We start from the raw sequence: 12,500 nt of genomic DNA on the forward strand, positions 1-12,500 counted from the left end.
TGAAACATGGAGTTCTGGGAAAAATGAGCACACATATGCAAAGTGACAACATAGGAATGAAACTGGATGGACCACCTGGCACTGACCTAGGCATCAGAAATGACAACGGCAATCTCAGCTCTGTCGACACTGCAAAGTCCTCCTTACTAACATTTGGGGGCTAATGCCAAAATTGGGGGAATTGTCTCACAGACTAGTCAAGCAGCAGCCTGACATAGTCATCCTCAGGGAATTATACCTAACAGATAATGCCCCAGATACCACCATCACCATCACTGGGTATGTCCTGTCCCACTGGCAGGACAAAGCCAGCAGAGGTGGAGGCACAGAAGTATACAGCCTGGAGGGAGTTGCCGCGGAAGTCCTCAACATCAACTCTTGACCCCATGAAGTCTCATGGCACCAGGTCAAACATAGGCATGGAAACCTCCTGCTGATGACCACGCATTGCTCTCCCTCAGCTAATGAATTAGTGCTTCTCCATGTTGAAGATCACTTGGAGGAAGCACTGAGGGTGGCAAGGGCACAGAATGTACCCTGGCTGGGGACTTCAATGCCCATCACCAAGAGTGACTTGGTGGCACCACTATTGACCGAGCTGGCTGAGTCCTAAAGGGCACAGCTGCTGGATTGGGTCTGTGGCAGGTGGTGAGAGAACCAACAAGAGGGAAAAACATACTTGGCCTCATCCTCACCAACTTCCCTGCCACGGATGCATCTGTCCATGACAGTATCAGTAGGAGTGGCGACTGCACAGTCGTTGTGGAGACGAAGTCCTGCCTTCACACTGAGGATACCCTCCATCGTGTTGTGTGGCGCCACCACTGTGCTAAGTGGGATAGATTTCAAACAGATCTAGCAACTCAAGACTGGGCACCCACGAGGCGCTATGAGTCATTAGCAGTAGCAGAATTGTACTCGAGCACAATCTGTAACCTCATGGCCTGGCATATCCCTTACTCTACCATTACCACCAAGCCAGGGGATCAATCCTGGTTCAATGAAGAGTGCAGGAGGGCATGCCAGGAGCAGCACCAGGCATACCTAGAAATGAAGTGTCAACCTGGTGAAGCTCTTACACAGGACTGCTTGCATGCCAAACAGCATAAGCAGCAAGTGATAGACAGAGCCAAGTGATTCCACAGCTAACGGATCAGATCTAAGGCTCTGCAATCCTTCCATATCCAGTCATGAATGGTGGTGGATGATTAAGCAACTCTGGAGGAGGAGGCTCTCCAAATATCCCCATCCTCAATGATGGAAGAGCCCAGCACATCAGTGCAAAAGATAAGATTGAAGCATTTGCTACAATCTTCAGCCAGAAGTGCCGTGTGGATGATCCATCTCGGCCTCTTTCGGAGGTCCCCAGCATTACAGATGCCAGTCTTCAACTAATTCGATTCAATCCACGAGATAACAGGAAACAGCTGAAGGAACTGGGTACTGCAAAGGCTACGTGCCCTGACAATATTCTGGCAATAGTACCAAAGACTTGTGCTCCAGGACTTGCCCAGGCCCTAGCCAAGCTGTTCCAGTACAACTACAACATTGACACCTACCCGGCTATGTGGAAAATTGCCCAGGTATGTCCTGTACACAAAAAGCAGGACAAATCCAACCCGGCCAATTACCGCCCCGTCAGTCTACTCTTGATCATCAGTAAAGCAATGGAAGGAGTCTTCAATAGTGCTATCAAGGGGCACTTGCTTAGCAATAACCTGCTCACTGACACCCAGTATGGGTTCCGCCAGGGCCACTCAGCTCCTGACCTCATTACAGCCTTGGTTCATTCATGGACAAAAGAGCTGAACTCCAGAGATGAGGGGAGGTGAGAGTGACTGCTCTTGACATCAAGGCCACATCTGACTGAGCGTGGCATCACGGAGCCCTAGCAAAACAGGAATCAAATCAAATTAACTTCAGTGGTGGACAAGATTCTAGAAACAATTATTCGAGGTAGAATTAGCAGTCAAATGGAAAAATGTGTTGATATGGAAGAGCCAGCATGGATTTCGAAAGGGGAAACTGTCTTTAACTAATTGGCTGGAGTTTTTTGAAGAGGGAACAGAAAAGGTCGATGAGGATAATGCTTTTGATATAGTGTACATGGACTTTGAAAAGGCATTTGACACAGTGCCGCACAAGCAACTTGTGAGAAAAGGGGCAGTAGCAACGTGGATACAAAATTTACTGCAAAATAGGAAGCACAGAGTAATGGTCAATGGACATTTTTTGGGCAGGAGGAAGGTTTGTGGTGGAGTTTCCTTGAGGTCGGTATTGGGACCCTTGCTTTTCCTGATATATATTAATGATCTAGGACTTGATGTGCAGGGGACAATTTCAAAGTTTGCGGATGATACGAAGCCTGGGAGTGTTGTGAACTGCGAGCAGGATGGTGTGGAACTTCAAAAGGGCATAAGACAAGTCGGTGGAGTAGGCAGAAAGGTGGCAGATGAAGTTCAATGCGGAGAAGTGTGAGGTAATGCATTTAGGTAGGAAGAACATGGACAGACAATATAAAATAAGGGGTGAAATTTTGAAAGGGGTGCAGAGGAGCAATAAGACTTGGGTGTATATGTGCATAGATCATTGGAGGTGGCAGGACAGGTGGAGAGAGCGGTTAATAAAGCACATAGTATACTAGGCTTTTTAATATGGGAAAGAGTACAAAAACAGGGAGGTTCGCTGGATTTATATAAGACACTCATTAGATCTCAGCTGGAGTACTGTGTGCAGTTCTGGGCACCTTATTATAAGAAGGATTTGAATACATTAGAGACGTGCAGAAGAGGTTTACAAGAATGGTTCCAGGGAAAACAAACTTCAGTTATGAGGATAGATTGGAGAGTTGGGATGTTCTCCTTGGAGAGAAGGCAGCCGAGAGGAGATTTGATAGAGATGTTAAAAATCATAAGGAGGCTAGACAGAGTAGATAGGGAGAAGAGGTTCCCACTCGTAAAGGGATCAAGAATGAGAGAGCACAGATTTAAAGTGACTTGCAAAAGAAGCAAGTGTGACATGAGAAAAAACTTTTTCACAAACAAGTGGTTTGGGTCTGGGATGCACTGTCTGGAAGTGTGGTGGAGACAGGTTCAATTTTGGCATTCAAAAGGGCATTAGATGATTATTTGAATAGAAACAATGTGCATGGGTATGGGGAAAAGGCAGGGTAATGGCATTAGGTCATAATGCTCATTAGGAGAGTTGGTGCCTACATGATGGGCCAAATGGCCTCCTTCTGTGCCTTTTAGATTCTGTGGCATTTAGGGGGAAAGCTCTCCACTGGTTGGAGTCATACCTAGCACAAAGGAAGATGGTTGTGGTTGTCGTAGTCAGTCATCTCAGCTCCAGGGCATCACTGCAGGAGTTCCTCAGGGTACCCAGGGTAGTGTCCTAGGCTCAACCATCTTCAGCTGCTTCATCATTGACCTACCTTCCTTCCATCATAGGGTCAGAAATGGGGATGTTTGCTCACGATTGCACAATGTTCAGCACCATTTGCAACTCCACAGATACTGAAGCAGTCCATGTCCAAATGCAGCAAAATCTGGACAATATTCAGGCTTGGGCTGACAAGTGGCAAGTAACATTCGCACCATACAAGTGCTAGGCAGTGACCATCTCCAACAAGAGAGAATCTGACCATTGCCCCTTGATGTTGTTACCATCACTGAATCCTCCACTATCAATATTCTGGGGTTACCACTGACCAGAAACTGAACTGGACTAGCCATATAAATACTGTGCCTACAAGAGCAGGTCAGAGGCTAGGAATCCTGTGATGAGTACCTCACCTCCTGACTCCCCAAAGCCTGTCCACAAGGCATAAGTCAGGAGTGTGATGGAATACTCCCCAATTGCCTGGATGAGTGCAGCTCCTGCAACGCTCAGGAAGCTTGACACCATCCAGGGCAAAGTAGCCCGCTTGATTCGCACCACATCCACAAATATTCACTCTCTCAATCATCGAAGCACAGTAGCAGCAGTGTGTACCATCTGCAAGATGTACTGCAGGAATTCCCCAAGGCTCCTTAAATAACACCTTCCAAACCCATGACCACTGGAACCTAGAAGGGCAACAGATGGATGGGAACACCACAACCTGGAATTTACCCTCCAAGTCACTCACCATCCTGGCTTGGAAATATATCACTGTTCCTTCGCTGTTACTAGGTCAAAATCCTGGAACTCCCTTCCAAACAGCCCTGTGGGTGTACCTACACCACATGGACTGCAGTGGTTCAAGGCGGCAGCTCACCACCACCTTCTCAAGGGCAATTAGGGATGGGCAATAAATGTTGGCCCAACCAGCAAAGCCCACATTCCGTGAATGATTAAAAAAAAATTCAAGGCCTTTGGAGAGTAAAGTGAGGTTGGAGATGGGGCAGTAGTTTGCAAATACAATGGGATAAAGGGCTTTCTTTTTTAAAAGATGGGTGATGACAACAGATTTAAATGAGAGAGTGAGAGGGCACCTGAAAAGAGAGAACCATTAACAATAACAGCTAATATGGGGTCCAGGAGGGAAGTTCTGTTGAAGGGTCATGAGGACTCGAAACGTCAACTCTTTTCTTCTCCGCCGATGCTGCCAGACCTGCTGAGTTTTTCCAGGCAATTCTGTTTTTGTCCAGGAGGGAAGGTGGGTGGTCAGCAGTTTAATGGGAATAGCGTTGAGGGAAGTGGGTCTGATGGACAAGATGAGCTCAGAGGAGGCATGAGCCGAGATAGGAGAGAAACCAGAGAAAGATGTGAGTTCAGGGCTAGGGCTAGGGCAGGGAGGAATTTTATGGGAAGTTGGCCCAGTGGGCTATTAGAAGGGGCATGGCAGAGGCAGCAGCTCTTTTGAATGGCAGTGCCACTGGAGAGGCAGTGGCTGCTGCCAGAATGACATTCCACTCAAGGCTCAGAACCCAGGCCACAGACAAATGATGCTGGGAGGGGATTCGTAGGATGGCATCAAGGAGGAGGCTCAGCGAACCCCCCTTTCACCATGCCCTGTCCCTTGATCAGGCAGATTACCTTTAAATGACACCCTGCCCCCCTCCCCATAGGTTTGCTTGTTGTGTACACCGCATGGCAAACCCCCACCAACCCCCCAATATCAGTGGTGGTGGGATGAAGCCTTTAATTGGGCATTGCCCACTTAAGGGCCTCAACTGGTTGTGGGATGGGAAGGCCATTCATGGGTCTTCCACCCCAGACTTAGCTGGGTGGAGGCAGGAAGGTAGTGGGATCCCCACCCTCCTGCCTGATTAAATTCCCCCCCGCCACCAAACCTTTCATGAGGGAGGGCACAAGATTTTGCCCTGCAAATGAGTCTCTTCTTGGTATCAGTTCACATCACACATATATTTGCTTGTTTGTTAATTCTTACCAGTGCATTCCCATCAGCTGTTTCTTCCCTGTTTCTTTGGTGCTGCAATATATAAATGACAACACTCCCACCTGTTGAATTAAATTCTCTCCTTGTACCTGTCCATTTTGAACTTTTCAATTAGATCATGGTTGATCTGCAACCTAACACCATAATGAAACTGTGCTTGACTTTAGATTGGCAGTGAGAGGCGGGACCAATGTAAAGAAATATCATTTTTCTTCCTAATATTACTGTGGGATACTAACACAGGTTTATGGGGACTATAGAACCATAGAAAAGTTATGGTGCAGAAAGAGGCCATTCAGCCCATCATGACTGTGCCAACCAGAAAAAGACGAAAAAGCAACTAGCCGCTCATTTTACTCCCATTTTCCAGTACCTGGTCCATGACCTTGCAGGTTACAGCGCTTCAAATGCATGTCCAAGTACCTTTTAAATGAGTTGAGCATTTTAATCTCATCCACCGACTTAGGCAGTGAATTCCAGATGCCCACCACCCTTTAAGTGAAAATGTTTTTCCTCATGTCCCCTCTAAGCCTTCTACCAATCACCTTAAAACTATGCCCTCTGGAAACTGACCACTCAGCAAGGGGAAACAAGTCTTTTCTGTCCACCTTATCTAGGTCCCTTCTAATTTTGTACATCTCAATTAGGCCACCCCTCAGCCTCCTCTGTTCCAAGGAAAATAACCCTCACCTATCCAATCTTTCCTCACAGCTTCAAGTTTCAAGCCCTGGCAGCATTCTTGTCAATCTTTTCTGCACTCTCTCCAGAGCAATTACGTCCTTCCTGTAATGTGGTGACCAGAACTGTACACAAAATTCCAGCTGTGGTCTAACCAACGTTTTATACAGTTCCATCATTACATCCCTGCTTTTGTATTCAACACCTCATTCCAATAAAGGAAAGCATTCCATATACTTTCTTTACCACCTGTCCTGCCACCTTCAGGGACTTATGGACATGCACTCCAAGGCCTTTCACTTCCTCAATCCCTCTCAATATCCTCCCGTTTATTGAGTATTCATTGCTTTGTATGCCCTCCCCAGATGCATCACCTCAAACTTTTCTGGATTGAATTCCATTTGCCACTTTTCTGCCCACTCAATTAAACCATTGATATCATTCTGGAGGCAACAGCTATCCCCTTCACTATCAATTAGATGGCTAATTTTTGTGTCATCTGCAAATTCCCCAATCATACCTTGCACATTTATGTCCAAATCATTGGTATGTACAACAAGCAGCAAGGGCTCCAACACTGAGCCCTGTGAAACACCACTGGAAACCGTTTTCCATTCGCAAAAACATTCATTGACCATTACGCTTTGTTTCCTGTCGCCAAGCCAATTTTGGATCCAACTTCCCGCCTTCCCCTGTATCCCATGGGATCTCACTTTTCTGACCAGTCTGCCATTTAGGACCCTGTCAAATACCTTACTAAAATCCATGCATACAACATCCACTCCTCCTTGTTACTTCCTCAAAAAATTCTATTAAGTTAGTAAGGCACCATCTCCCCCTAATGAAACCATGCTGACTGTTCCTAATAACACATGCCTTTCTAAGTGACAGTTTATCCTGTGTCTCAGAATTGATTCCAATAATTTGCCCACCACTGAAGTCAGACTGACCGGTCTATGATTTTCTAGCCTATCCCTTGTACCCTTTTAAAATAATAGTGCAACATTTATAGACCTCCAATCCTTTGGGACTTCGCCTGTATTTAGTGAGAATTGGAAAATGATCCTCAGAGCATTGTAATTTCCTCCCTGGCTTCCTTTAACAGCCTGGGATACAACCCATCCGGCCCTGGTGACTCATCTACCTTCAAGGAGGTCAGTTGCTCAAGTGCTTCCTCTCTCACTATGCTTATTGCATCTAATGTTTCACAGTCCTCCTCATTAACTGGAATGTCTGCATCACCCCTCTCTTTAGTGAAGACGGAGACAAAGTACTCACTGAGAACCCTGCCCACATCTTCAGCATCAATGCACAAATTACCATGCACACCTCCAATAGGCCCTACCCTTTCCTTAGTTATTCTCTTGCTCTTAATGTACTGTAAAACATCGTTGGGTTTTCTTTGATTTTACATGCCAATATTTTTCCTATCCTCTCTTTGCTTTCCTAATTTCCATTTTTACTTCACCCCTGTGCTTTCCTTACTCCTCTAGGCTTTTTACAGTATTAAGTCTTTTGTGACTGTCATAAGTTTTCTTTTTCTGCTTTATCTTGACCTATATGCTTCTGGATAACCAGGGAGTTCCAGAGTTGACAGTACCACCATTTTTTTGTGAGAACAGGTCTACATTGTGCTGTAGAATCTCGCTTTTGAATGCCTCCCACTGATTTGACACTGTTTTCCTTTCCAATGGCTATATCCAGTCCACTCTCGCCAGCTTACCTCTGAGCTTCATAAAATTGTCTTCCCCCAATTCAGAACTTTCACTCCTGTTCTATCTTTCTCCTTTTCCATAATGATGCTAAATCTAACTGTATTATGGTCACTATCTCCAAAATGGTCCCCCACTGCTATTTCATCCACTTGCCCAGCTTCATTTTCTAAGACTAGATCTAGAATTGCACCCCCTCTTGTTGGGCTTGTTACGGGCTGGCTAAAAAAATTCTCTTCGATGCAGTTCAAGAATTTTGCACCTAATGTGTCCTTCACACTGTTCATATCCCAATTGATATTAGGGCAGTTGAGTCTCCACAATCAGTGCCCTATTGTTTTTGCGTTCCGAAATCTGCCTACATATTTGCTCTTCTAACTCTCTTCTACTACTGGGGGGGTCTATAGTACATTTCTAGCAGTGTGGCTGCCTCTTTTTTATTTCTGAGCTCAACCATATGGCCTCATTTGATGCCTCATTTAGTATATCATCCATCCTCACAGCTGTAATTGAATCTTTAACCAATAATGCTACACCCCCATCTTTTTTACCCCCTCCTTACTTATCCTGTCTGAAAACTTTATATCCAGGGGTGTTGAGCTACTATTTTTGCCTCTCCTTAATCCAAGTTTCTGTTATAGCAAAATATCATATTACCATGTGTCTATGTGTGCCCTCAGCTCATCAGCCTTATTTACTATTGTCCTTGTATTTACATATATACCTTTTAACACTGTTAAATTCCTGTGCTGTACACTTTTTAACCTGTGCTGCTTCTGTTTTCAGAGTTGCGCATTAATCCTCCATCTCCCGTTCCCTGCTATGACTTTGCCCTCAGGTTCCCATCCCCCTGCCAAACGAGTATAAACCCCTCCCCATCCTGCCAATCTAGTTTTAAACCGCCCCCCCACCCCTCCCAACAGCGCTAGCAAATCTCCCTGCGAGGGTATTCATCCCAGTCCTGTTCAGGTGTAGACCATCCAGCTTGTACAGGTCCTACCTTCCCCAGAACCAGTTCCAATGCCCCAGAAATCTGATGCCGTCCCTCCTACACCAGCTTTCCAGCCATGTGTTTAATAGCTCAATTCTCCTATTTCTATATTCACTTGCACATGGGGCTGGGAGTAATCCTGAGATCACTGCTTTAGAGATCCTGCTTACTCAGTGACATCCTTGGTGCTGGCACCAGGAAAGCAACATGCCATCCTGGAGTCATGTCTACAGCCACAGAGACACCTGTCTGTTCCCCTAATGATTCCCCTATCACTATAGCTCTTCCTTTCTTTTTCCTCCCCTCCAATACAGCTGAGCTGCTCGTGGTGCCATAAACTTGCTCTGACTGCACTCCTCTGTGGATCAGTGCCCTCACCAGCTTCCAAAACGGAAAACCAATTTGTGAGGACCCCAGGGAGCTCCTGCACTACCTGCCTAGTTTTCTTGGAGTGCCTAGTGATCACCCATTTCCTTTTTACCTCAAGGCTGCTAAGCTGTGGTGTGACCACGTCTCTGAACGTGCTATTCACACAGCTCTCAGCCTCACGGGTGTGCCACAGTGACTCCGGCCGACGCTTGCACGCGTGTGTTTGTCTAGTTTAATTCAACCGTGTGTGTGTGTGTGTGTGTGTGTGTGTGTGCGCGCGCGCATGCGTGTGTCTAGTTTAATTCAACCACAGACAGTCAGACTGCAAGGTTTGAATCATCAAAAGGAGTTAGGTATAAAATAGGCATTTGAAATGGTAAGCTAGGATGAAGTCTCAGCAGATATGGTGTGAATTGGATTTGCATTTTTAGGTAAGTTGAGAAGTTGTTGATTTTCAAAGGAACATGATAAGATGATTACAACTGGCAAGATAAATAAAGCAAAGTTATTAAGTTTATTTTTCCCAGAAGTGTTGGCCATAGTGACAACATGAAAGATTTTTATATTCTGCGAAAAACAACTTCCAGAGCAAGGATGAAACAACGGGATTTACAGATCAAAAGGGAGAGAATGTATTTAAAGAAAGATGGAAAGCTGTATGAGGAGTGGCCATGTGAGATCTTGAAAGGTGTACAGTATGAAAAAGACTTGTGGGAAAAGCCTCTAGCCACCTGGAAAAGTTTGCTGTTCCAGTAACCAAGGTTGTGTTAAAAGCCTTTGGGGTTCCATTGTCGAGTGAGAGGAAGAGAGAAGTGGTGAAATATCTCCTTTATAGCAATTTTGGGTGCTTGTGGTAACATTGCTGGATGTTTTATATATTAATAATCTATTTGGACTGTTGCCTGGAAGGACTGTGTAATTGGGAGTCTAATTAAGTAGAAATCTTGTGAGAAGTGTTATAAAACTAAATATAACCATGTGACTATAGTCTTGCATGTTTAAGTTTTCTTTTCTTAATAAATGTTTTAATTTAATCTTTAAGATCTTAAAAGGTGGTAGTGGGCTTGTTACTTCTGACTTCAGTGCACAAACCTTCTCATTATAAATACAAATTGCAAAATTGTTGTGATAGCGTGGCCAAGTTTTCCCTTTGGGATTTGGTCAGCCTGGCAATACCACCTGCCATATCATAACACCAAAGTCTGGAAGTGGGATCACTATAGTTCCGGAGTAACGGCTGACTACACAAATATGGTAAAACAAAAGCAAAATACTGTAGCTGCAAGAAATACAAAGCAGAAATAAAAAATGTCCTGAGAGAGAGAGAAAGTTAATGTTTCAGGTTGCTGAAAGGTCATCAAGCTGAAACGTTAACTCTTTCTCTCTCTACAAATGCTTCCTCACCTGCTGAGTTTTTTCTTGCATTTTCTGTTTTATAGTACCAATATGGTCCTGTTGTCAGGTCAATTGTGCAAATTGTCCCACCAGGATGAAAACCCAAGATAGGATATGGCCATAATTTAGCACAATCACTTTAGTCTTCTTTTAGACCCAGAGACATTAATTTCTAGTCTCCTTGGTATGATTGTTACCTAGTTAAAATCTACCCTTTCATTAACAGACAGGACTTTCCATCAGGAGAAACAATCCTCATAGAAACAGCACATTAATGATCAGTATATCAATCACTGCTCCAGGCTGATGGAACCATTAGGTGGTCACTTACCACTTTCTGCAAGTGCTTTTCCTTGCGCACATCCACCATGACAAGCCCCTCCTTGACCAATCCGAGGCCCACGTCATCTTTAGAGTCAGCAAACTGCAGCGTAACAAACGAGCAGTTGGGTCCCCCGAATTCAACATTCAGCAGGCACTGGGTGTTCTGAATGTCCCTGACAACACTGTCGATTGCATCAGCTTTAGCATCTTCCTGTAGGACAGAAGAACAAGGCTCAGATCAGGACTACAGCTAATCAACCTCGCTTATTTATCAGTGATAAATTACAATCAGTCAGAACAACTCATCAGGAGTGAGCCTTTAGGCTCAGTGGTAGTATCCTCACCTCTGGAATTGCAGAATAGAGCTCTGGCTCTGAATGCTGTGAAGACATCCAATAGGATGCTCACATCTGGTGGGTGTGGGTGGCTCCCCTTATTGTGTAGATTGTGGAGCTCATAAAACCCTCTTCCTCCTCCATATAAGGCTAATGTTCCTTTTGGGTACTTTAAAGATGATTACAGCATGAAAGGGGTATTTGTGTCATGGCCTGTCAGACTGTTAATAGTCTGTAAACCCTTCTACTACTTCACATTGTCCTCCATGGGAAGAATATGAAAATATAAAAACAACTCATCATATTTATCAGCTTGCTTGGCTCTGCTGTTAACTCTTAAGATTGTGGTTTCAGGTCCTAATTCAAAACTTGGACATGTACCAATGCAGCATTAATAGGGGTGCTGCACAGTTGGAAGATGCTGTCTTTCAGATAAGCCAGTAAACTGAGTCCCGCCAGCGCTCTCAGATGGACATAAAAGATCCCATGGCACAATTTCGAAGAGCAGAGGAGTTATCCTTGGTGTCTTGGCTGATATTTATCACTCAATCAACGTCACAAAAACAGATTATCTGGTCATTAGCACGTTGCTGTTTATGGGAGGTTGCTGTGTGCAAATTGGCTGCTGTGTTTCCTACATTACAACAGCGACTACACTTCAAAACCACTTCATTGGCTGTAAGATGTTTTGAGACATCCGGTAGTTATGAAAAGTGTGATAAATGCAAGTCCTTTTGTTCTTTCTTTCTTCAAGTGTGATGTGAAGGACTAAGGGAACATTCTCCATTATCATGCCTCATATAGCCAGATCCAGAACTCAAAAGCCATCCTATTTGGTGAGGTGAAGTCATAATTAGGAAGGCAAAGACAGAGACATAAGATGCTTCAGGTGAGGACTGGAGGATATCTGGTGTGAAATCCGGAGATAGTTCTTCATAGCCAGTGAAGGAGAAGGTACCCTAATTTCAAACAATACATTAAAACAGTGACAGAAATATTTTTAGCCATTGACTGTACTCACCTACTCAGTGAGAATGCCTTTACCTGTCAATGCTACAAGGTGTCAGGTGCTCGTGGGAAGAAGCTGAAAAAAGATACTCTGAACTCGATGGGTTATAAATATTTTTACAAACTGTAAGATGTGGCACTTAATTCAATTTCTGAAATCCATTATTTCCCAGGGAAAGGGGACAGAGGAGAAAAGAAATGCCTTCAACCAAATAAACCCAGATTAATTAACTGTTTACAGTTACGTGCTAAATTAAATATATAAATTAGCAATTCCCTCAAGAGAAACACATTCATTATACTTG

At 44.5% G+C, this 12,500-nt stretch overlaps 1 protein-coding gene across 1 annotated transcript in view; it reads right to left on the reverse strand.

The window, feature by feature from the left end:
* Positions 1-12,500, reverse strand: part of snd1 (staphylococcal nuclease and tudor domain containing 1) — a 946,160-nt gene that overhangs the window by 62,873 nt on the left and 870,787 nt on the right. Inside the window, exon 22 of the mRNA XM_041202041.1 lies at positions 10,860-11,063. Within this exon, the coding sequence (XP_041057975.1) occupies positions 10,860-11,063 (204 nt within the window). The remainder of the gene's footprint in view (positions 1-10,859; positions 11,064-12,500) is intronic.

The sequence above is a fragment of the Carcharodon carcharias genome, chromosome 13 (genome assembly GCF_017639515.1).
Source record: "Carcharodon carcharias isolate sCarCar2 chromosome 13, sCarCar2.pri, whole genome shotgun sequence".
NCBI lineage: Eukaryota > Metazoa > Chordata > Chondrichthyes > Lamniformes > Lamnidae > Carcharodon > Carcharodon carcharias.